At 40.3% G+C, this 26,741-nt stretch overlaps 1 protein-coding gene across 4 annotated transcripts in view; it reads left to right on the plus strand.

Moving 5' to 3' along the window:
- Positions 1-451: 451 nt before the first annotated feature.
- Als2 (Amyotrophic lateral sclerosis 2) overlaps positions 452-26,741 on the plus strand; it is a 61,505-nt gene continuing 35,215 nt past the window's right edge. For 2 of the 4 annotated variants that reach the window (XM_077646749.1, XM_077646750.1), the window contains exons 1-8: positions 452-697; positions 1,327-2,934; positions 8,201-8,381; positions 16,295-16,404; positions 16,707-16,773; positions 19,499-19,670; positions 22,329-22,584; positions 22,921-22,950. In XM_077646749.1, coding sequence (XP_077502875.1) covers positions 681-697; positions 1,327-2,934; positions 8,201-8,381; positions 16,295-16,404; positions 16,707-16,773; positions 19,499-19,670; positions 22,329-22,584; positions 22,921-22,950 — 2,441 coding nt within the window. In that variant the 5' untranslated portion in view covers positions 452-680. The remainder of the gene's footprint in view (positions 698-1,326; positions 2,935-8,200; positions 8,382-16,294; positions 16,405-16,706; positions 16,774-19,498; positions 19,671-22,328; positions 22,585-22,920; positions 22,951-26,741) is intronic. The other 2 variants (XM_077646752.1, XM_077646751.1) reach the window with 2 other exon arrangements.

Genomic DNA, 26,741 nt, shown 5'->3' on the forward strand with positions numbered 1-26,741 from the left:
GTTTTATAGAAGTTATGTTTCGTGGGTATGAGGGATGCCGTAGTACATGAAAAAGGCTCCGTAAATTTCGACTTCCTTGGGTTTTCTAACGTGCCATCGCGCAGTACACGGGCATGTAGAATTTCGCCTCCAATGAAAGTGTGATCGTTGCGCCCGGGATCGAATCTGCGTCCTTCGGGCCGATTGAACTTCATTTACTTAATCATTCGTTTCCTCGCTTGCTGCATTTATCCAAAAAACTCCATTCAGCCATTCAGTCGATGGAATGCAACAAAAGGCTAAACAGCCAAGCAGTCCTGAAGGAAACTTTCCTTCCTCCGTGCAAGCAGCCGAGAATCTGTGATGTTCTAGCTCTAGTACTTCTACCGCTCTGCTGCTGCCCACCACTACCACCCCACTACGTCGCAGCAGTTATCTTGTTGCTTCTGTCCAACTGTTCACAAGCAACACTGGGTGCAAGTTTCGTTTTATCATATGTGCAGCAGCGTCAGTTCGGTTAAGGAAAGGTTGCTCTTGCGTGATGTTTGCCAGCGTTGAAGTGATCGAAGACTGCCGATTTTACGAATGCATTGACAGTTGTATGGGTTTTTTCTGTCTGTGATGCAGCCGTGTGGGGGAGTAGCTTGTGGTTTGCGCTGTCTTCAATGGATAACAAAAGAACAGATTAGACACGCCAAATCATGGGTGTGATCGAAGAGTGAGTATGTTCTCGAGCATTGAACGGTGTTTTTTTGAAGAAAATATGGATTCTGTTGTTGCTTGATCACTAATTGACGGTTTATTCGCCCTGTCATGTTTTCGTCGATAGTGGAGTGGTGGCGTGTTATATTTGCCAACTTCTAGTGCTCGGTGGGAAATGTTTGCTTATGTCTCGCTCAAAGTGCCGTTTATATTCGCGCAACAGTTTCTCCGTGAACCTGGTGTACATTTCCTAGATGAAGTCATTTTGATTCGCCAACCGTTGCAAAAAAATATAAAAAAGCCTACATCCTCAAAATTTCATACCGCCAGAAATGAGTTGTATCGTTTGTGTGCTAGGTTCGCGAACAAAGTATCAATGAAGTAGGTTATTGACCCAGAGATAGCGGCGTTCTTGTTCTTTTTTTCTTTTGTGAACTATGTCTGGTGGTGAGTAAAGTATTGTCGCCGGGGAGCTACTGAGTACTTTTTCGTGTGTTCTGGGTGATTGAAAATACTGAAAGCACGCTTCGGGCTGACATATGTATGCGTGGTTTTGTTCTCAATGTAATAATAGGTTCATTCAAATGTGCTTTGCTTTAAGGTTTTTCGCAGAAGTAGTAACATTCAGTGGTTTTTGGTTTACAGAACGTCAGATGAAGACAAATCACCCGAGGTACAAGGCATACTGTGGACATGCAACAGTCCGCTGTCATCCATTTCCATTGGCAAATATACTGTGACGTCCCTTAGTTTTGGTTCACACCACTGTCTTTTTTTGACAGATAATGGCGAAGTATTTGCTTTCGGGAAAAATAACTATGGGCAACTTGGCAGCGGAAACACTGTTGAATATTCAACAGTACCATTCCATGTTACTGGGGTGAATTGTGCTGCAAAGGATATTGCATGTGGACCAAATCACAGTGCAGCTCTGACTATAGATGGCCTGGTCTACATGTGGGGACAAAATAACCAAGGACAGTGCGGTTTTCCTGAAGAAAAACTTCTCAGCCCAAGAAAAGTTGAGATCTTGAAAGAACTTGGGAAATGCCAAGAATGCGGTTGCACAGTCACTGGTGGTGTTTTTGTAATTAGCATTTCATGTGGCCCTGTTCACACACTGGCCCTGACAGGTAACCACGAGGTGTTTGCCTGGGGCACTGGCCCTCAGCTTGGGCTTAATGCGGCTACAAAGAGTCTACCAAAGAGAATTGACTTCCTGAAGGAGAAGAAAGTGCTTTCAGTGGCATGTGGTGCAACTCACAGTTTAGCTGTGACAGAAAACATCCCACCAGCGATCACTGAAGATGATGCTGTCATATGCAGTAGTTGTGTTGTGAAGTCTTCCACCTGCCCTCTCGGTTTGCCTTGCATGGTCTCAAAGCTGACCTCTGCTCAGGATGATGCCATTGCTGGCAATTCGGAAGGCAGCATGGGAAACGAAGATGTGATAGAAAGCTCAGCTACTCTAAAGGCTTCACCAGATGGGTCTGAAGAGCAGTCACCAAGTGCAGACTTGCAAGCCCAAGATTTACATTCTGAAGCGGGAAGTCTGCATCCCAGTGACCAAATTCAAGCATCACTGGTTTCCGCCCTGCCTGTGAACACTGATGTTACCACAAGCGTTCAAGATGAAGCTTTTCCAGTATCGGGCGCCTCAGCTACCAAAGAAAATCGGCACGAAATGCCTGCTAGTGAAGTCCAAGAAGCAGATTGTGATGAATTTGAAGGTGTAGAACTACGAAGAGGGCCCATGCAACGCTTGAGGTCTACATCCATGCCTTCAAAACGGACATCATCGATTCTTAATCCTGAACATGCGATGGAGTTTCTTGACAGACAGCTTGGCCACAAGCCTCAATCCAAAACACGAAAGTCTGTACCAGAGGACTCTATCAGTGAGCCTAACAAGGAAATATCTTCTTCAACTTCGTCAGTTGCCATGAAGAACATGTTTTCTCGTGTCACTTCACTTTTTGTTGACCGCCTTAACTTTGTCTCTTTTGCACCTCAGGTAACTGCAACAGGATCTCGCAGTGGCTCCGCCGAGTCCTTTGAGTTGGTTGAGTCTGATCAGATTCCAAATATTTGCAATTCTGAAAAGACAGAAAATCACTTTGAGCGACGGCAGAACTCGTCACGATCTTCTGATATCAGAGAATTCCAGCTGCCAAAGCACAGCATGATCACTCAAGTTTGGAGCTGGGGCAAGGGATCTTATGGTCAGCTTGGACATGGTGATGACCTCGACAGGTAACAGCCTTTCTCTTTTATGTTGACCTCGCTCAGCCTAGAATATAACTGCATATCAACGAAATTATAGTTGTTAAGGAAATCATAATTGCTGCAATTATTGGTTTAAGCCAAATTTTTACATAGAACCTTCGCTGCGGTACAGTCCTGTTAGTAAAAGCAAAAATTATTATCTTGTGCGTTGTTGTCTTTCTTAATTAAAAATGTGTTCTGATGTGGCAACAGCTAAAAAAAAAGGCATCTTTTGGGAAGCTACTCCAGAGCACTATAGTAATGCTTACGAGTTGGATACCAAAGCGCGTTTGTTGAGTGTCCTTGAAATTGTTCATTAACTGTAGATTGTTAAAGCCAGCTTGCTGTGAAGTTTATCAAAGCGGATATATATGCATGTTAATGGCCACTTTCCTCGGAGGATTGTTCTGTTTGAAATTCCTGGTTAGTGAGTTCAGTACTACCACGATACGTATTTTCTATTCCAAGCTTGAGCACCCTATTTGTGTTTTCTAGTGATAAACTTTTTAACTGTATCAGCTGATGTATCAATCCTTCAGATTTAAAAAACTAAAGCAAAGCTTCATAGTAGTGTGGAATCCCAACCTATTTGCAGAATGTTGTGAAAGTGGAGGTTGACATCTTGGAGAATGCAGTTTATAAAGGGTGCCCTGTGACGTAAATCATGCATGACGTCTTTATTCTTTGTATGCAAAGCATGATACATTATGATGTCTGAACGCACGAAGGGATGCCAAAATCGTAATATTTAATATTTTAATCATCTCCAGAAATGCTCATTTAGAGCCGATGGTATCGAAATGCAGTGGCGATTTTCAGCAGCAAAAATGAGGTGACAACCATATTGGGCACTGCCTTTCTGATTGCTTGGGTGTCCAGTTTGAACCTAGTTGCATTATACTGGGGAAATGGATATGAAGTATGATGTCTCTGGGTGCTGTAAGCTTTCTGGGCGAGTGAAATGTGTTTTTGTCTGATCTTTTGATTTTGAATTTTCTAAGTGAAATAACTTTCGTATGCGTGCTCAGATTTCAATAATTCTTATTGCACTGATCTCTGGAACACGTGGTTAATCCATTGAACCAGATTAAGCGGCACTGAGGAAAATATTGCGTGCCCCTTTAAAGGCAAGCACATGAGTGCTTAAATACAACTAAAACTGAAGCTTGGCATGTTGTGTGAAGGCACATGGGCCACCGGCTTTGCGGCACTTGTAGTCTGGGGTATTCCATTGCAGTGACATTATTAGAACTTAATGCATTAACACTATTTCCTCAAGGAAGTCAAAGTAAGGTTTCCAGTTACATTAAGCTCACTGCTTCCACTTGTGATGTCCACCTAGACATAGCGACCGCTGTACAGGGTCGTCCTCTTCTAGCTTGAACACACAAGCGACATGGCTGTGATCTTCAGAGCGCCAGTGTGTCCATTGCATGTGTGCTTCAAAGCAAAGTGGCTGATGACAAGAAGCACCAGCTCTAAATTCTTCTATGCCTGTGCCACTTTTCTTCGATTCGCGGCCGTGTTGGACATAATGGCCATCTGATGAACGCAGCCACAACTCTTGCGTGTTCAAGCCAGGAGTGGACGACCAACCTGCCAAACGTGGTGTGGTGTGGTGAAGGGTCAGTTTGCAAAGAAATGTGTGTGTGTGCATGCATATGAGAGAGAGAAAGAGAACAGATTGTACAGGTATAATAAACGTAAAAGGGAAGAACTTATTTTCAAGAAATCGACAGTTACTTCCTCGGTTTGAGTGACAAGTATACTTCTTGCCTTCTTCTGTGAAGTTTCCCTGTCGGTGAATTCAACGCATTGCGATTTTGTGATGTTTGATGCAAAAGGTAAGATAGATTTCGTGCTTGAGTCTGAAACTGGTGTTCCCATTCACATTTCTCATACCTGACCTGCACCTCGCTGGAATTGGAAAGCAGGAACCTTCTTTCAGTGTTCCTGCTTTTTCATGAAACATATTGTAGTGCAGTTTATGGCTATGAAGGAAAACAAAACACGTGGTCTGTGTTTTATATTTTAGGTTGTGCTGAGGTCAAGCATACCTTATAGTGCACTGTGTCAGACTTGACCATATACACACCCCTTAGAGCTTAATTCTTAATATGCTGCATGCAGTAGAACATGCAGGAACACAGCGACTAGTAGTATATAAGCCAGCAATGATCTGTGACTAAAGCAAAATGCGGTAGCACTACTGTTGCTGGCTGGTTACGGTTAGAGGTGACAGTTAGGGTTACGCCCATAGGAATACATGCAGACAAGTTTTCAAAGCAGTTTTCTGATTTCACATTGCACCTATGATGTCGTCCCTTTGTGAAGAAAAGCTGAGTACATCCTAGAATAGAATGTGAAAGTATGAAACATAATTTCAAAGGAGAGATATTTTTATAGCACACGTGAACAAAACTTTGCGTTTTGTTGTTTCACAGAGTACCCATAGAGGCAGCCATTCGTTAACAGTTGGCGAGCACTTCGAAGAAGACTGTGTCAAAGTGTGCAGCAACATTTTGAACCTGATATATTTTTAAAATGTCATGATAAATGTGTGTTATAACGCAGGACACACCAAACAGATGCTGTGTTAGCTTGGTGTTTCTTCAAATCGCACAAAGGGCGCCATGGTGGCTCAGTGGTTGTGGCGCTCGGCTGCTGACCCGAAAGACGCGGGTTTGATCCCGGCCGCGGCGGTCGAATTTCGATGAAGGCGACATTCTAGAAGCCTGTGTACTGTGCGATGTCGGTGCACGTTAAAGAACCTCAGGTGGTCGAAATTTCCGGGGCCCTTCATTACGGTGCCCCTCATAGCCTGAGTCGCTTTGGGACGTTAAACCCAATAAACAAAACCAAATCATCAAATTGCACAAACTTCTTGATGAGTCAGACATGCTGCCCATGCAGCCGCCACTGTAGCTCGGTGGTTATGGTGCTTGGCTGCTGACCCGAAAGGCGTGGGTTCAATCCTAACCGTGGCAGTTTTATTTCGATGGAGGCGAAATGCTAGAGGCCCGTGTACTGTACGATGTCTGGTACATTAACGAACCTCAGGCAGTTGAAATTATCAGGAGCCCTCCATTACTACTCATAGCCCGAGTTGCTTTGGTACATTAAAACGCATAAAACCAAACATGCTGCTCCATGCACTACATTTGCTCATTTGTTCAGACCTGACAGCTTAAACAGCTATAAAAAAGCAGTTCTCAAACGCCATTGTAAGCGAACGAAAGCAAACTGCCTGTCTTAGCAGACGATGGTGCAGACGATACCCTCGGCCTCATCTGGCATCCCCGAGTGCTGCCTATCTTTGTAAACACAGTGTTGATCTATACAGAGATCATGTTTCAGGAATCTTCGGTCTAATCTTGCTTATTGCGGCATTTTTTTACTGTGTGAGCATTGCTTGCTTGTAATTATGAATGTTTCCACTGTACTTGCCAGAGTATAAGCCAGCCTTTTGCCCGATGAAGGGCATCCAAATTTTAAGCTGGTCAGCCTCTAATCGTGACCAAACCTGGTCGACTTATAACTGACCAAGGAAGGTTTGTCTGCAGCTAACAGATGTGACCTGGCAGGCCAATTTTACCATTTTTAGGCATTTTAGTCACATTACTTCACCTAATTCTCTCTCATCTGGTAATGGTAGACATGTTGTCTGTCAGAAGTGATGCATTACTGGCATTAAGTGCATGCCTTGAGAGTGAAAAACTAGGTATCTCATTCATTTTTGGCAGAAACCATGGATATGCATGAAAACTGTAGTGTAGGGTGCCAGGAGTCTTCGTTTTACTCTTTGCTATGGAGGAAGTCCAATTTAACGCAGTTAAAATGAGTTTGGAGTAGTGTGTTTCACTTACACTGAGTGGCTTGCAGGACAGTGTTATTAGGGCAGACGAAGCTGAAGGTGCCACGTGAAAAATGTTTTATTATTGCATGCCAAAAAATGATTGTCACTTTCTCTGAAAGAAGCCTCCTAAGTTATGGGGTCGGCCTACATTTATGGTAAAACCTGTATTTGAAAGGAACACTGTTCCTTTCTGTCACGACAAACAAACTAGCCCACAGCAGCACCCCTGTATTGTTTTATTTTTTGTTTTCTGTTAGTATAAGTGTCTTTGTGTATATCCCCAGCTGCACTGTGGATGGTAAATAATTAAGATATATGCTGTCAGAGAAGGTATATGCTGTCAGAGATCCGGTACACAAACCCTTTGATGTATCTGCATTGCCAACCAAGCAGCATGAGTTTTAGCATGAAGGGTCATGCAATAATGCAGCTGGTTGCTCATTTGTGTTGTTGAGTCATAATGCGTAATGTGTGGGTGTGTTTTATCATGTCTGTTTGTGTTTCATTTTAGCCTGAAACTTCCGGGAAATAAGTGTCTAGAACCATTGGCTTTTTTTTTTTTAAATAGAAAAATTAGGTGTTCAATTTAGCTGTCACTTAGCCATTAGTAGCAAATGTCTGGTGTGGACAAAAGTGCCTAATTTTGCAACTAAGTTATCTGACGACCACAGGAGAGCCCTTTATGGGCTTCTAAAAAAATATTTAGTTCCAGATTTTTTTGGATTTCATTGTAAGAGATGGAAGCATATGCTGATTGCCATTTTTTTATTGCAGTAATATTGCAATACTGAATTTTAAAGGTTAGACCAGCTTAAGCATTTTTATTTTACTGAATGTCGCCTCTGTAGGTTTTCTTGCAACATTTTGTATCTATGGATCGCTGCAAGGTGTTTGGTTCACTAATTGCACGAAGAGCAGTTTACTTCGTAACACCCATGAATTTATATGTAGTGGGTATCGTCAAACATTCTTCAACAATTACATGCTTTTTCAAATCAAATCAAATCAAAATTTTATTTCATTCTAGCACAAAAAAATTGTTTTATAAAATTGTTTGAGAAGAATTTAGGTTTTTTGAAAGCACGAATGCAAAAAGACAGCTGGGATGCGAGATTCAGGTTACATTTTCTTGTTCTTGTTAGAGCTTTAAGTAATTTTTGTTTGCTTCGCAGTCTGTTTCAGTCAAGTAGTTTGAAACAAACCATGCAGTATTGTGTGGCTCACCACGAGCAAATCTCCCAGCTCAAATTATTGTTAACAGCATTGGTGATATATAACTGGAGTGCCTATATTGTGCAATGAGCAGTTTTGCTTGCCTACTCTTCAGAAGTGCCATGATTTGCGAGGTCCTGTGAGCATTCAGAGGCAGCCTGCTTGTGCTCCTTCCATGTTCCACAGAATGCAGCCCTGCCTGATGAAGCACCTGAATGACTCTGGCGTGTTGAAAGTGAGCGCTGGCCATGGTCACTCACTGGCTCTCACCTGCAGTTTCAGCGTGTTCAGTTGGGGCTTGAATGATGTCTCGCAGCTTGGTCACAACCCTGCAGCCAAATGCATTTCCACTCCTAAACTGGTTGCTGTAAGTCTTGAAGGACTGCTATAGGCTATTATTCCCTGCATGTAGATGTTTGTATGTGTTTGTGAGGTATTAGTGTGGTATTTTCTTGCTAGTAACTTTCAATAAAACTGCTATTCATGCATGGCAGTATGTGTAGTTGCGGAAAACCTGAAAAAGTGCAAAATGGAAACAAATTCTTCTGCGACATTTTTTTTTTCTCTGGTAATGAATACCACTTAAGATACTTCTTCATTATATGAGGAACTAGAAATTTAAATTTTGTATTTGTGTGTTCATACTTTCATTGCCATTTATAGATTTTCACTTTAAGACCTAGCTCGGTAGAGGTTAAGAACTGTTTACTTGAAAAGAAAAATGTACGATGAGAAATGTAGACCAAATGGCTGGCATAGCTTGATTGGAACTTTTGTCTTATTTGAATCCATAATTTTTGCACCTTTGTTGCCTCTTTGGTGCATTTTTTAGTTTGAAGAAATGCGTGGTAGTAGACTCCGTGCTAGTATCTTTCTCACAGCTGTAGCGTATGGTTCTGATCATGAGTGTTGGAGTTGAACATCAGTGGTTAGAAAATGCACCCTCTCAGCTCTAGCCAAAACTTTAATCTGCTGTTTGCTGCTGAAATTCATCATTGAAAGGAAGCCATAATTTTTATGAATTTGATGGCTAGTTTGACCATGTATTAAATGCTGAAGCATTTCAAATATAATTGCCACAACATTGCATTCTTTTCAAAGTTTTTTTCACCTGCATAATGTTCCTGCAATGAAATGAAAAAAATTCATAGGGGCACCTAATTACCTTATGTGTTGTTGGTAGTGCAGTTGCATTAGAAGCTGTTGATGCCTTTACCGGAAGTGATGTTACTTCCAGTGTGGTAACGTCATTGCCATCTGATAATGTCATTTCTCTCCAGCCAGTAGGAATGCTCTCACCTTGTGACGCCATTTCTCTCCAGTCAGTGTGCAAATTTTAGGATTGATGACGCATTTTAAGCGAGAAAACTTGTTCAGCTTGTCTGGGGTTCGTCTTAGCTGAAATGCCAAAAATATGAGGTTTTGCTAAAGCATATAGGCACCATTAGGAAACCAGGAGCTAGATGAGCATAAATTTACTAGGAAACATTTGTGAAACACTTTGAGGGAAGAATACTTAGAAGAATCCCACACAGCTCCTATTGTTGCATGAAATACCGTATTTACCTGCATCATCTACGCCGTTTTTTTCTTTAAATTAAGGCCTCAAAAAGTGGGGGCACAAATTATGTGGATATTTCACGAACATGCCCTAAAAAAAAATTCTGCAAAGGCCATAATGTGCAGTATGTGCCGTATGTTGCTGTATGTAGTTGACTCCAAATATACAATGCATACTCCCTCCTGCCCTGCCCCACGTTATGTAGTTCCCTGCAAGATGACATGACAGTGCTTGTGTAGCTCAAAGCAATAGACTAACAAAGCAATAAATCGAACAGCAAACGGTTCAGTAGTTTCGGATTCCGGCAGGCGCCAGAGGTTACCGGAAGTTTGCTGTCACAACTGTTCGTCCGGAAAAGTGACCACTTACACTTTCCGCAGCTGCACACGGCGCCACGGCGGCGCCTATCTTCCCAACCCTGCTTTGAGTGCACCCGCATGTATGCTGGTGGTCTGGCTCTGCAGGGGTGTAGAATGTGCGAGTAAAAGTTGTTTTTTTTTAACTCTGATAATAATTTAAGGGTTCGTAAATCATGCGAGGGCACAAATTATGCGAGTAAATATGGTATATAATTTGTGCATAATAATTAATGTGAACTATTGTGATGCCTCTGCAACTAGCATCCTCTTTGCACAAGTGGCTGATTGCTAAGTGCCATTCCATTGCTTACGTGAGGAAAGACAATGTTACAAAGTTAGCAACAATTGAAAAGCATCCAAGGTCATAATGAACGGGTTTGTGCACGCATGCATTCTTCATCTTTGTCTGGTGTATTATGTCCTAAGTTGCAGCTTATCCATTAAAGGGGCACCGCTATGTTTTCTTCAATGCCTATTAATCTGATTAAATGGATTCATTGTGAGTTCTCAAGACCAGTGCAGAAAGGATTATTGAAATTGGAGCAAGCAAACAAAAGTTATTCCACATAGAATAATCAAATTGAGGTTGGGTGCTATAAATCAGAGCTTCGCCTAGCACACATGCAGCGGAAGTTTGCATGCAGTTGTTGCTTTGCAAGGGCAGCCCACAGCTGTGCATTTTGGCAGTGTTGTCCATATGTGTATGCGCTGTTGACAGGTAGGGGTGACAAACTCAGCAAAGAAAGCTCCCTGTTGATTCTTTGTCGGTAGGATTGGAAAGCTAACGCTGGTCCCCCCCAACCTCGCCTCCTTTCTCTTGTCCAACTTTTCTCTTCATAATTTTGGGCAAAGTGTGTTTACTGACTTTTTTCGCTGCCTTCTTGGTGTGGTTTGAACAGGGCTCGCCTCCACAAAAGTGTGAAGTGAATTTGAAAGTGTCACCCCTAGTGTCATTCTTATTAGTTTTTGTTCGCTTTCACTGCTTCTTTTCAGTTTTTGTGGCATACAAAAAGCTTACAGAGCTCAGAGGCATAATATTTCAGGTCCATTTCGCGAGTATAAAGGAACTAGGTTCAAACTGGATGCCCTACCGATCAGAAAGGCAGTTCCAAATCTAGATGCCACCTGATTTCCACTGCTGAAAATCACTGCTGCATTGAGACTCCATCAGCTCAAAACAAATTTCTGGAAAAGATTAAAGTATTAAATATTACGATTTGGCGAACTCTTTGGGCGTTCAGGCATCATAGTGTCCTTTACTTTGCATACAAAGAATAAAGACCTCACGTTTGATTGCCGTCGCAGGGCCCGTTTAAGTTCCAACTACTACTACTATTGTGCATTCTTCTTGCCAAGCAAGAGCAATGGTAAATTATGAGTGGCTTTGCATGGGATATGTAAAGTATAGTACATTGTGCTCTATAAACACAGGAACAGTTCTTCCGAGTCATGAGGGCTATTAATAGGGCACCTAGTTACCATATTTCCTTGAAAAATCACAGAATTCAACATTTTTCACGGAATTATGTGTTAGCAGACACATTTTTTTTTCGGTATTATTGTTGTAGCAACAGAATGATGGGAATGCAGTTAATTTTATCGTTTAAATTGTTTTGATAATTAAAATATGTTAGCCTATAGGGCTGATCTTCGTGCAAATGAAATGAAGAGGTTTGATCTTCAGTTTAGGCCTTATCATGCAAGCTGGTAAAGCTTACATTTGTTTATTTGACTGCACCTCTACAAGGCATTCACATTCAGCATGCATGTAAATAAGATTGCACATACACAAAAAAATCTACTTTGCCATATTTGCTTACACATTCAGAACATGAATGGAAAGCTTCAGTGCTCTTCCAGTGTGCTGGATGCCACATATTTGGGGATCAGAATATCGGCTCTTGTGGGAATCAAGTGGCTGCTTAAATACTGCTTAAGGCTGCTATTCAAATAGCATCTAGCATAGATGCAAATAACTTGGGTCTCTGTGAATGTCTCCTCATAGAAGGTATATCAAGGTCAGCATTTGAGAGGGATTGATAAATAATCGACACGAAATCCAAAATGTTCACAGAAATTACTACAAAGCTGTGGCTGCTGCATGAATGCTAGTGTGATGTGTTCAGAAATTGGGTATGCTTTGCATTTTAAAATATGTATGTGAAGGTGCAAAAAGATGTCCCGATTCTAGGTACATGCTCTTTGTGCTTGCACAGCTGTTTTACAGAACTGCTTATCATGCAAACCATGCTTTCAATTTTTAAGACTATGTCCACTCTGGCATGTTTGAATGCTGGGGTAGTATTAACCACATTATGAGATTTTATTGCTTTGTTTCAAGAAAGCATCGACAGTATGTATTGTTTCAAAGCACTTCTCCATATTTGAGCACAAACATGCTCCACTGCAGGTTTATCATATCTTATGCTGTGCAGCAAAAGAAAAAAACAGCGTTTGTGCACTGTAAATGCCCCATGCTATTAGTACATAGACAGCCCAGTCCAGTGAGCACGACAATTACCAGCACACTTGGAAAAACCTCAGTAACAGAGCGAGTTGAGCGAATTGGTACATACTTGAACAAGAACAGTGCAGGAACAGGGACAAGAAAGAAGAAGACGGGACAAGCGCATGTCTCATCTTCTTTTTTCTTGTCCCTGTTCCTGCGCTGTTTTTATTCAAGTTGGAAAAAACTTTAGCATGCAACCATCCGTGCAAATGCATGCTTCTAGGAAGGCAGTAGGTAGTGTTTATTGCACATTCCAGCAGCACAAAGCCTGTAGGAGATGCTGACACAGCACATGCCATCACCTCTTTATGTGCTGGATGGTTGGTTTAAACTACCATTAAATTTAACTTCACATAGTCCATAAGGACAAACAGCACAACAAAAAGTTCAGGGTTTTGCTAATTCTTTGATAATAATACTGTAAGGGAGGTACAAATTTCATTAGAAGTGGTGAATAAGAACAGTTGCCCTTATTGCACAACAGAAATTATGCATTTCTTTGTATGAATTAAAAGCATCTGCAAGTAAGTGTGTGCATGTCCCAAAAGGTTTAAGCTGCTTGTCATGGTGTGCAATGTTAGTGCAGATTTAAGAACCTCTTGTGGTAAAAAGTAATCTGGAGCCCTCCACTTCGGTGTTCTTCATAGCCCATATGCAACATTCGGGCATGTGACCAGACGTACCATAATTCTGGGCACCAGTTCAAAACTTCCGCCTCTCACATACCATTTGCTGAAGTGCTAAATGTGCCTTCCTTGTCGCATGTGCAGGACGTGCTAAGAAAACTGCTTTGGTGCGCATGAATTGGTGATAAATAATCTTGTAAAGTGCATTCTCTGATGAGAAGGCATTCAGTCATTTCAAGAATCGGTGAAAAAAGGCAGCCAGGTGTAGCTATTCTTACGGCTTTACTCCTAGCTAGCATAGCCTCCATGGCATGTAATGCTGGTCAAGTACATCTGTAGCTCTAACGAAGCAACAGTTGTATTTGCAATAATAAAATATAATATTTGGAGGAGATTTTTTAATGTCATAAGGTGGAGTGTATGCTGTGGCACTAATTCACTTGATTGGGTGTTTGGTCATGTGAATTAAAGTTGTGTCTATTTACACATTATCAGATTAGCCAGAGTTGAAAAATGAAAAAAATGAAAACTGGTTTTTGGGGAAAGGAAATGGCGCAGTATCTGTCTGGCATATCGGCGGACACCTCAACTGGACTCTAAAAGGGAAGAGATAAAGGAGGGAGTGAAAGAAGAAAAGAAGAAAGAGGTGTCGTAGTGGAGGGCCCCGGAATAATTTTGACCACCTGGGGATCTTTAACGTGCACGCACAGCACATGGGTGCCTTAGTGTTTCGCCTCCATCGAAACGCAGCCGCCGCGGTTGGGTTTGAACCCAGGAACTCCGGATCAGTAGCCGAGCGCCCTAACCACTGAGCCACCGTGGTGGGTAGCCAGAGTGGAACTTCCATTTTTTGTTAATTGTACTGTGTAGAAGAACTTCAGAAAAATAGAGTGCAAATGGGAAAGAGTGGGCATGAGGGTATAAAGGGATGAGATGAGTGCCTTTTCTGTATTTATCTCTTCCGCTGGTGTGTCATTCTGTGCTGCACTTTGTTGAACACTTTAAGCACCTTGGGTGAGACTGCCTTATGTGGGGATCTTTTTTAAAGAAACTGGCAGTGATAAGACTGCCTTGGCTACAACATTTTTTTCCAAAAACTATCAAAGATCAGACTGTATCATCTGCTCATTTCAATGTTTGAAATAGATGCCAATAATGAGGGAAGTATGCAAAACATCAGCTAAGAAGCACTAATTCATCAATAAAAGATATATAAACGTATTAAAAAGTTGGTATTTTTAGTACAGTTCATGAGCTGCATCTTGTATTGAAATGTATCTTAAGCTGGCCCTAAGACTACTGCCCTGGGGAAGCAGTTATCTTCAAAGGATTCCTCAAAAAAGTTTATCTTTGGATCTTGGCAAGCGTAGTGAGGAGAGTCGTAACTCTGAAAAATGACAGAAATTGTGTCTTACACATCAGATGCAGCTTAAAAACTTCACCAAAGGATTAAAAAATGTGTCGTGCATAAAAAATTACTTCTACCTCGTCATTTTAAGCTGTTTCATGGGGCTAAGCTATCAGATTTCATTAAAAGTTGTGTTAATAGATGAAGGGTGCTGACTACTAAGTCTTTGAACAGCGAGGGAAGTAAACACATACGTGACCCACCGCTGTATTTTAATGGTGGTAAAATGCAAGAACACCTGCATGCCAATGTATTAGTGCACATTAAAGACTCCGAAAGGATCAAAATTTTTCTGGAGTCCTCCACAATGGCATGCCATTTGAAAATTCATAGATCATTTAAAAATAGTTAAATGCAGTGAGCTCTTCATGTCAGCACAATTTCTTATATGCTTTCAGTAAAATCACAGATGAAGTTTAGTGTATAGTTGTAATGTAGGGAAATCACTGAGAAAGAATTGGAAGTTAATTCTTGGCAGGCTTTGACTGCGATTATAGCACTGATAACATATTGTGTTGCACACAATCATCAGTCCTTGTTTTGGGTGAGGTTTTGGAACATTATATGAGGGCTGTACCGTATTGGTTTGCACTTTTGTATCTTCTGCACTGCATGGTCCACCGTGTCGTTTTTTTTGCACTTGTCATTAGTAGTGGGAAGTGCTTTCCACCACCAGAGGCCAGCATGAGTCGGAGGCATCCATTTTGTGGTTGCCAGCGCACTTTTTTTCTCTGCGTGCCATTAACCGATTGGACACCATTGAGAGCAGCTGTCTAGGGAAGTGCTGGACGACACGGTTCTTATGAAAGGAGGGTGGCACTGGTAACTTGTGGCAGTGTGTGGCGAGCAGGCATTGTCCTGAAGAACTGTCTTCTATTGGGTGGAAGGCTGGAAAGCAAGCTGCGCATCAACAGCAAAGGGGCCCCGCCAAATGTGATAATGCCCGCTAACATCGTGCGGGTGGAAGCCAGGGCTGCCAGCCTTCCACCCTGTAGAATACGGTTCTTTGGGTGCTGCTTGCTCACCATGAACTGCCACAAGTTGCTAGTGAATCTTTAGACACTGACACCCTCCTTCCACTAGAACCATGTTGTCCAGTGCTGCCCTTGCCGGTCACTATCCATGCTGCCCGCTCAGCTACCAGAATTCACAGGGAGCAAGTGCGCTGGAAACTGCACGATGGATGCCTCTGACTTGTGCTGCCACTAATGATAGATGCAGCAAATGTTATGGCAGACCATGCGGTGTGCGAGATACAAAAGTGCAAATTAACGTAGTATGGCCCTTGTATATGAAGATTTTGCAAGTTTGCGGACAAAGAGCAGGTTGTAGGCTACAAGCAGACAGTGTGAAATTGAACATTGACCTCTTAATTTATGTTTCCAGCATGAATTAAGGTGTCAGCATTTTTGTTTTCATATATTTCAGTTTCATGCAAAGCAGTAAACTATTAGATATGCCAATGAACATATGTCTAATGTCTAAGGCTTGAAAAATTTGTAGGTTTTGTGAATGAAAGCTATACCAGGACTAAAAAGAATGCCCTAATGGGGGATTCACATTGACTTCAAATGCTTGTGGTTCTTTAGCATGCGTTCAGGTTGAAACACGCAAGCACTCTTGCTTGTTTCCTCAGTCAAAATGCAACCATAGATACTGTTAATAATACCTGAGAAACTGCCTTTGAGCAGAGAATTGCACCCACTGAGGCTACACAGTAGTTGCTATTTGAAGCTTGTGAGCACATCATGCTGTGGTATATTATAACGAAGACTAATTCACTGTTGCCATTATTATTTTGTCTTGTTTTCTTCTAGATGCCCAGGAATGACCTGGTTTTCGACATTGCAGCTGGTCAAAGCCATTCCCTGTTTTTGGCTGACTGTGGTGGATCTTACCCAGTTATGTACTGCTGTGGACAACATCAGTAAGTTGCTGATATTTAAATGCATTCTTTTCAGATGCGTTCTGTGTAGTTCATTTTTGGCTTTGGTGTACTAAGATTACCTTGATGTTGTCTTTTTCCTGTTTCTGTCTAGTTTATACACAACCGTAAGGATTTTAATTCATATTTTCATGCTCTTAGTATATTATGCTGAGCATCGTAGACTGTCAGATGCATCTTAGTGGTGGATAATAACAGAAAAAAGCTTGCTGTACAGTGATCATAGTCTGAATGCAAACAGTGCACAAATGATTTGTCATCTGCTGTGAATATCAAATTTTTAGGTGTGAAAGCTCCCCATATGGATGTCAAAAGTCGAAGAAAGTCTTCCCTGTGGCAGCGTTGAAAAAGGTATGGCTTGGCAAATAACCCATAATTTATTACGTGCACTATTTGGCACTTCACAGTTTTTTCTGAATGGCTCCTTAAAGCCTGGTCTTGAATGGCCTGGTCTTGAAAAAAAAAAAAAAATATTAATGAAGTCACAGTTAAAAAAATCTTCAGGGAACATGTATTTTTGCGTGCCGATTCTAAATATGTCATTTAATTTCATGTAAAACAATTCCTTTAGCACTTATGTAATTTTTATGTATGTATTTTGTGAAGAGCTTTGAAAAAAATTTGCTGTGGGAAACTTGCTGAAATGTATGCCATTAGGTTTTCTTGACACCAAGGTATGCAATAAGGGTAAAATTGTCTTCCTGCCTATCATAGAAATTAAGTTATACAGTTTTGAAGTTGTCGCATCAGAAATGTGAAGAAAAGTGTGTATTCCTGTTTCTGAAGTGGCAGCTTCAATACCTTATAACTCAAGTTCTATGATAGCCAGGATGATAATTTTACCCTTATTGCATTCCTTGGTATCAAGAGAGCCCAATGGCATATATTTCAGCGAATTTCCCGTGGCAAATTTTCTTCAAAGCTCTTCACAAAATACTTGCATGAAAATTACATAAGTGCTCAAGAAATTGTTTTACACGAAACTAAATGACATATTTAGAATCAGCACGCAAAAATACATGTTCTCTGAAGATTTCATAATTATGACTACATTAATAAAATTTTGTTTTCAAGACCAGGCTCCCCCCCATAATTGTTGTTTCTTGTTGAGCTGTAACTATATAAACTAATAATGCCAGAAAGCATGCATGTTTGCTGAAAAAAGGTTGAAATATACACAAGATGCGTGCACCACTGTCGTAGTGTTTTAATTTAACTGCACACACTTTAGGTACACACAAATGCTTCAAAGAAACAAGACAAAATGTTCGTATATGTATTTATACGATTCCTTGTGATAGTGAAAGTGTTCTATTTGATGCAGTCCAGATTATGTGTATCTTTTGTTGTTTGGTCTGGCACAGTGTCTTCTTCCTCTATGCCATCCAGCTTACTTCTCCATTGTACTTGCAAGTTCTGTTGATCTACATTTACTTTACACACGCTAAGCAGCCTTGTTTTCCTGACATTTGTGTCATCTTTACTCGGAGCCTTTTCTTACCACAAGTTTGGTCCAAGTAATTCACACTAAAGTTGTAGGAGCAAAACTAATGTCTCTTTGCCTGCTTGTACTAAAATTAGAGAGAAAAAAAAAAAGTTCACAATAGCTTTAAATTTAATTGAGCAAAGAATGGAATTCGGCACCTCATATGTTAACATCACAAGCAGAATTTGTAGTGCTAAAGGTGGTCAGTAAACTCATTCCATTCTGTTTTGTTCATTGCACAAGGTGTGGTGCATATCTGATTGGTATTAGTACTCTTAGCATGTCAGCCTCATTTATCGTGCAGGACTGTAGAACTAGGTCCTAAGTTGCTAGATGCTGCAAGCTCAGTATGAGCTGCAGCACACGATATGTAGTTTGAGCTTTCTTAAGGAAGCAGCGCAAGCTTGGCGGTGCTGCAGAGTTGCATGCTTAGCCGCAGGTCAGTGTGCAGTTGTTACCACAGTGTCCCTGCATATTTGGTGTTGTGTATTGCGGTGCAAAATAGAAATCGTAGTGCCATCAACTGAAGCATATCAAAGGCCACGTTGAATGTGACTGTGCATGTCAGCGTGGCGCCACATGTGTTAAATGCATATGTAATGTTTGCTGCGCCTGCAGTTACTTTTGTGACGCTTTTTACAGGCTCTTGCACAGTTGTAAAAACAGAAATGTTTTACCAGCAGTGGCAGCTGAAAATTCTGATGTCTTGTTTCGCATGTCATTCGGGTTGATGACTGTGCTACATTTGCTTGCGGGCGTAATAAAATCTGCCGTTCAAAAGGGCTGTGTAGATCGGAAAAAGCCAACTTTCAAACCAGCTTGACAATGCCTGAAGTTTGATGTGCTGTGATAACTGTATATTTTTGTTTGTTGTAAGTAGTTTTCACCATGCAAATGCAAAAAAAAATCTTCAAGGTTTTCTTCAGTATCCCGGAGATGAAATGATTTTGGGATAATCTGATGCAGACGCTCCCTCCTTTGACAACGTGTTCTGCATTTCTTCTCGTTCAGTTTCTTTTAAACGTCTCACCCAGTTGTTTGCCTTTGTAGCCATTTCATCAATTTTATGCTCATAGCTGCCTTAGTGAGGATGGCATATGGCATGCTATTCAGTTATAGCAAATGCCATTCAGCAAAGGTGATAAAGGGCTATTTGCATGCTATCACCTGGAAAATTTGCAAAGTGCACATCATCTACATTTTATATGTAGTGGTTTGGTCACTCACCAAATGTGATTCACTGTTTTGCCTTTGCGAGAGAATTTGCATTTGTGGGGAATAATCAGTGTAGCAAAGTGAATGGTGTTGTGCAACCGTAGGTGTGAGTACTGTAAATTTAGGCTGCACATTTAGTAAGGTACACATTTATGGGCCGAAATTGCATGTAGGCAGGTTTCTTAACACACCATGATTGTTAGGTTTGGTTCAACTGCCTCCCTACTTGTCTTGTGTGAAAAGAATATTTGATAATTCAGATTAATGCGTACGGTAAAGTGGGCTTCCTGAGTTTATAACAGTTTAAATGAATTGGCGCAGCTACACAATAGCTGGGCTTTTGTAATGACACTGTTCATACTCCCTACACTTTAGGGCGGCCTTATTACTGGTGTATTTGCTGGTGGGCCATCGTCTGGTTGCCTCATTAATTTGAAGGAGACTGATGAAGTTCAAGCACTTTATGAGTTTGGAGCATCAGAACGGCGTTGCCTGAATAGCCTCTGCATGGTTCAGAACAAGGTTTTTTCCCACCTCGTGAAAGATGGTAAGCCTAAATTTTATTCAAAAATAATTTACCTTTTTCTGCTGGCTTGTCGATGTAGCTGATTGCTTGCATTCGTGTAATGCTGTTATTAGCCAGTGGTAAAAAGGACTCGTGCTGTAACGAGTGGCAGTGAAATGATATTTCGTTGGTAGGCATGATACCTGTTTGCCTAGATTGTTTTTCGTTCATCGTGGAGACTTTTATCCCTGACAGTACATTTCATTGGCATTCTAATTGGTACTTTAATTGTACAGTTGCATTCAGAATTAAAGGAAGCATGGCAGCCGTTTTAGAACTGTATTAACTTTAAAGTTTCCTTGCAAAACTACTTATGGGGGCTGGAACTGACGGGTGCAGCCTGTGCTTTTGGTACCATGATCTCTCGCAACCAATCATTTTTTATATATCCTAATGCCATGGGCAGCTTCGAGTGGTGCCAGACTGCATATAAAAGTTGATAAATGCTCTCTTCTTTTTTTATTCGAAAGTGAAATTTAGTACAATACAATATCCCATATCTAGGTGCTAGTTTTGGGTCCATCACAATAAAATACAACATAATTGCAGCACGCGAAGATGGACACTTGTATTCATAAAATGAAAATCAGAACTTTACAACATTTTCAGGGAAAATACATAAATAAAAACAAAACATCTTCATCTTCACACAAAAATTCACACCATAACCTCACATATTCATTAAGAACATTTTGAGGGATTGTATGCAGTTTGTGTTTTGACATCTTAGAAATGCCATTCCAGGTTAAAGCTCCATTGAACTCTAATAATCTTTACCCGTAAGTGTTGTGACACACAGGTAAATTGAAATGTTTAGCACTAGCAGCCCTAGTCTCCATTTTAGGACTTATAAAGATACTATGGGGAAGTGGGTCATTGAATTGTAGTTTTTTATGAATTATCTGGGCTACCTTTAAAGTATACGTGGAATGAAAAGGTAGAATGTCAGTGGACTTTAAAAGTGGTTTGGTAGAGTCTTATTTTGAATAAGTAATAATTCTTGCCGCTCTCTTCTACATTTGGACTACAGGTTCGAGATATGGGGAATACGTGTTACCCCATTCTCTATGCAGTAGATTAGCTGGCTTTATATAAAAGCAAAGTATAAAGAAAGTATGAAGCATAAAAGTATAAAGAAAGTATAAAAAATATAAAGAAATTACTGGTACTGATAAAGAACTGGTAGCAATGTTTTAAAGGAATTATGTAGAAGTGGGCCACCATATTGAAGGGTGGTTAAGTGTGATCAGCCTTGTGGGATGTTGCAGCTAGGCTAGTCTACTCTCATTTAAAACAAATCCCCATTGTTAGGAAAGGTATACTATATACGAGTGCAGAAAGCATGAAGGCATGTGTACAACAGAAGGCTAAATTGTGTGTGTTCCACATTCAGGGTAATTTTTTCTTATTTCACCAAACATCTCTCTAAAAAAATAAAGGTAACCCTCGCTAGGCTACCTTTGACTGCGTGGTTGCATTATCTGCTTGGCAGCCACTCGGAAAGAGATGAATGTAGCTGTTTAGTTAGTCAGCTAATAAAAATTATTTGATAACTTTTCACTTGTTCATTTTAGGGAGCATATTTTACTGGCAAAAGAGGAACCTGATATTTATGTAATCGATCCTAGTGAACAAATTAGAGTAGCGACATTGCACCACGTGCTGCATGCCAATTAATTTGCCAATTTTAATGCTTCAAACTGAAACAAAATGAACAGAAATGAATAGACAATGCTGTTTTCTACACTCCCCCTCAGTTTCTGCTTGAAACATTTCAGAATTTCCAAACTACTTGGCACGCTATGTCCTGTTTAATTTTTCTTTTAATTTACCAACTTCCCAGGGCTATATCAATTGTTGCTTCAATTTACCATTACATCAATGCTTGGCTCCGCTTCTGAAAGTGAGTTATAGTGCCTAAATTGGACAGTAGAAAACTAAAAAATCGTTTTCCTCAGATAATTAATTATATAGCCATTTTCACCTGTTTGCAAGTGGCTGCCAAAGCCGAGTAATGCAAGCACACAACCAAACGTAGGCTGGTTCAAAATCCCTTTTGAATTCTGTTTCTTAAAATTTGGTCTGACTAGAAAAGAAATCACACTGTGTAGTTTATAACCTATGGTATGCATGTGCTGTGCTGTTAAGTGGATAATTCGTCATTGAGGGAAAAATAAAAGAAAGTGTGGTACATGCAGCAAATTTGGAAAATACCTAAACACTTTGCATGAGCCCAATAAATTTGATTACTTTTTTTAAAGCGCATGGTTAAAATTTTTTTGAGGGACATCTTATAGATGACTGCTCATTTTCTTTTTTTTTTTTTCAAAATATTGGTTACCTCTTCTAGTCTTAACACAGTTTATGGATTCACGTGACTAGCTTAATCCCACATGGTGTGATTGTGCTTTTAAACTGTGGGAAGATGACTATTGCTATGGTTGTTTTGTAATGAGTGGATGTTTGTTAACCACTGTATTTGGAAGGTCATCAATTACTCACATAGAACACATGTGCAATAATTATGGAATGAATAGCTGATGTTTGTGGTGGCTGCATGCTGTCTTACATCTTCACTGATAATGAGTGAAATAATATGCATTTGCCTCTTTTAACTTTCTGCTTCTTATGCTTTTGCAGGCAGCCTAATTGTAGACATTCCGGATTATGCTTGCAAGCCATTGAAGAGTGTGATTAGCACAACGGACATGCTTGTGTCACTGCTGTCTGCGAATGCTTACGACTTGACTTTACTTTTGCAAAGCCGCCATATTTCTGATGCCCTCTCAATCTTGGAGAAAAAAGATGCGTGGATAGATGTCTTCTGGTCTTACACCAGGGCAGTCACAAATTTTTTGGCAGTTGGAGGCTTTGCATCACTGTCTAGGATGCTTGTGTAAGTAAACAGATTCACTGGCATGAGTTTGTTACAAACCATTCTTTCTTTTATGCTTTTATATGTCAAGCTAGCTGTCTAAGGAATAATCCTTTCTTTTAGCTGAACACTTATCAGTCCATTGGTGGCAGCTGGTGGCAGTAACGCTAAAGGCTTTCTTTGGAACTTAACTTTTGTATGGTTGGTAATCCTTTTTTTGAAGAGATATCTGAATCGGGTACCAGAAATGTGCATGTCTTGGTAAAAATGTCTTGGAAAAATTGCGTTGCTGTATCTTATATTGTGCATGCAAGCCTACGGGGTCTGCTTCTAACTTGCATTAACTGTTTTCTGCAGTGCTAAAATTGGAGAGCAGGAATCTCCTTTGTAAGTTTGTTACATTTGAAATATATTGTTGTTATCCCACTTGTTTTCGTCGTGAATGGGAAAGTGGTGTCCTGATGTGGTGTTGCACTTCTCTCATGGCAGTTTAAAAAGAAGCATCATTAAGCATGAACTCCTTATATACAGGGTGATTCTTTTCAACTCTTTCTTTAGCCGCGGCGGTGGCTCAGTGGTTATGGTGCTCGTGCGATGTCAGTGCATGTTAAATAACTTCAGGTGGTCGAAATTTTCGGAGCCCTTCACTGCGGCGTCCCTCATAGCCAAAGTCGCTTTGGGACATTAAACCCTCGTAAACCAAACCATCTTCTTTTTAACTTTTTCCTTACCGTGGGGGAAATTATCGTTTTTGTAGGTTTCAGCAGTTATTTTTCTTTTCAGTAAAAACTATTACATTCAAATTTAATGCAGTGCACGAAAACAGAGCTAAATAAATGTGCTTTTTTAGGCATGTTAGATTGAATAACAAATTGTGCATTGAAACAAAATTTTATTTGCCAAAAATAAGATATTAGGAAAAAAATTAAACAAATCATGTAAAGACACTCTTGTATCTAGAAGGAAAAAAATGTTAAGAATTTCAGAAATATGCAAAATGCTTGGTACTCTAGTGGTCATTATCTTAGAAAAAAATCAAGCTTCTATCTTGAATAGTATTCTTGCTACAAAATAATAACTGGAAACCCTTTAGTTAGGCACCGGAGTGCAGCCGCCTGTGTTCCAGGCTGATTTCTGTCATCACTGATGTCAGAACTGAACCCCAACGAAAAGGGGTATCTTCAGACTTGCGGCTGCTCGGATCATCGATAAAATCAATCTCAGACAAAGCAGAGTCCTGAGGTTTGCGCGACGTTATAGAGCGCGCGTCGCACATGCGAAGGCTAGGCTACCAAGTGACTTTGACACTACTGTGTCTTCAAAGCGCAGTCAAAAAATGCCGCCTTGTGGGAAAAATAAACTACATCGAAAACGAAATTTTACTAATTGTAGAAATTTTACTAATTGAAGTTGAGCAGCGAAGTCTTTGTTGGAGGGCAATGAGCTAACGTTAGCTAACAGTGCTCTGTAGGCGTGGCAAGGAAAGGGTTAACCTGTGCACATTTTTATTTTAAAAACTGTGAGAGGTAAGTCGGTGTGGTCTATTGAGCTGGATTGTTGAGCTGGATTGCACAGCAATGCGGAAATTATGTACGCCCTATTGATCAATAATTAAGCAATTAATTAACTGAAATGAACACTCTTTACATTTTTTATTTTAGAGGCAAGGCTATATTGCAGAATTAATGGCTGTCAACATCTATGATGAGCCCTGCTTTTAAATGATCTTAATCATCAATCTGGTTAAAAATATTGAACGTCAAAAATATTAATTTGAAAGCTTGTTGAGTTTGCTTTGCTGCATTACTTATTTATAAAATGGCATGGCTGCGTGTGTTATCGTTGTTGAAACCTAGTCAACTTCTTCTACATCGTCTAATGCACCAGCTGTGCCTGTAGTTGATGCATAAGAAGTACAAGACGCTCCATTTTATAAATATGCAATGTGGGAAAGCCAACTCGGCGAGCTTTCAAATGTGTATTTTTGACGTTCGGTATTTCGAAACATATTGCCAATTAAAAAAATTTAAAAACACAGCTCGCCTTCATTGTTGATGGCCATCAATTTTGCAATATAACTTTGCCCCCTAAGATCAAAAAATAAGTTTTATTCATAATTTTATTTAATAAATTGTTTAATTATTGATTTATATGAGGTACCATTGCGCTCACAGTGAACTCACCACACTAGCCCACACCCCACTGCTCGTGCGGTGCAGCTCATAATCTGCGCATTAGTACATAATGTCCTCCTAGCTGTGCAATCCAGCAGACCGCACCAACGTATCTCTCACAGTTTATAACAAATATCTGTAAAGGTTAAAAAAAATCACCCTGTATAATGTGGAATGTTGTGTTTATTGTAACTGTGTGCCGTGCATGCATTTTTTTTTAAACATCTAACAAGCATGCTATCAGCCTTTGCTTTCTTATGACAGATCTTGGGGTCATCCTTTGTTTTGTTTCTTTTTCTGCGAAGGCCATACGTGCATGCAGAGTCTCCTACAGCTTAGTTAGTGAGTCTATGGTTGAAGAGAAATTATTATAGTTGTGGGTATAGAGACTGCAGCAGTATTGTTGGTGGTCACCTAGAAAAAGCAGGAATAAATATAATTCCTTCTGACCTAATTATTTTGCCAGTATTATTCACCCACTTTTGGACTACTGGATATGTGCAAAAAGTTTCGTTTTAGAATTTAAAAAGCACTAATGGCATAATTTTTGTATTGGTAGCTGTATTGTAAGACTTTTACTGTACTCTAAATGAAATGCATGAAATCCAGCATGTCTGCTTTGAAAGTGCATGTGTTGAAGTGCTCCCCTATTCTTATTGTCATGGTGTGCTGATGTTTCTACACCCATGATCACTATTAGCCCACGATCTTCTTCCGTTCATCTGTTGTTATGTGGGCTTTGTTTAGAGTATGGAAAAAAAAAAGCATCATGAATACAGTCATTGTTATTCAAAACGCATGTTTGCGAGTTTTTGTGACGCTCATATCGTTGAAGTTAAATATGAATGTTACTGAATTTTAAAATGTAGATGGGCAGGTTTCTCATTGGGCAGTTTTTCAACTTTCCCAGTGAAACTTGTTATATATTTCAAACTGTTTTCAAGCTGATAAGTTGTTGATTTAAGTTTTGCTAATTAATTGAGTTGCACAACCTTACATGGATTGTAGCACCTACAGGTATATTACAAAAGTGATGTCCTCACTCTTTCTTGCAGCTGGTTTTATTGCTGTCATTTTGACATAATACAGCTGGAAAACGGGAGGAGGGGGGTGCATGATTGCTTGTTTTATAACTCGCACTGCTGCTTAAGGTGTGGCAAGTGTTTGGTCATCGTGGGCAGTGGTCAGCAGGGCAGTGCTCCTGGGGGCTGGGGCAGAAGGAATTTGAAGGAGATAATTTGAGTCGAGGGATATTGCACTTTTAATTCCTCTGCTCCAGCTGGGCATTTGAGAAAAGTTATTTTGGGGTGACATCGTGATTAAGGTGCTTTCCAGTCCTCAAGGTGTGAGGTGTGTTTCGAGGCCTTTCCATAGACATGTACAGAAACTGCAGAGCGACGAAATTAGCTACCTCTTTATGCTGCCCACAGAAGCTCGTGGTACAGAATTGTACCTTTGTACAATTGTACAGAATTGTACAGAATTGTAACCGACATTACTGACTAATATTGTGAGTTCTAACACTGTGTATCGAAGTTTTGTGTGCATCTGTGTTCAGTATGTTGGAGTATATCTGGACTGCATTATAAAGCCAAAATGTTTCGTTCTTACACATCCAACCCTGTAATTAATATGGCATATAACTTTCTAATGGAAAGGGCTCTTGGTAGACCTGAGAATTTCGGGTTTGAACTCTCACTTGGGGGGTAATTGCTTGAATGCTAACTGGATACGTTCTGTCATATTGAACTTTTCATACTTTGTGACACAATGCTGCAGTGTGCAAGGTGCCACAGATCTGATTGTAGCTGAAATATGGCTTTTCATTCCAAACAAACAAGAAAATAAGTACATGGAGCTCATCGTTTAACTGTTAAAGAGTAAAATATTCCAGAGTTGAGTTTATAGTGCCTTCAACTTCTTGAATGAATTTTAATGGTGCAAGGGAATGAACACTGGAAGAGAGAAAGATATAAAAGAGTGCCTGTGTTCGTTCCCTTATGC

This window comes from Amblyomma americanum, chromosome 1, assembly GCF_052857255.1.
Source record: "Amblyomma americanum isolate KBUSLIRL-KWMA chromosome 1, ASM5285725v1, whole genome shotgun sequence".
Lineage (NCBI taxonomy): Eukaryota > Metazoa > Arthropoda > Arachnida > Ixodida > Ixodidae > Amblyomma > Amblyomma americanum.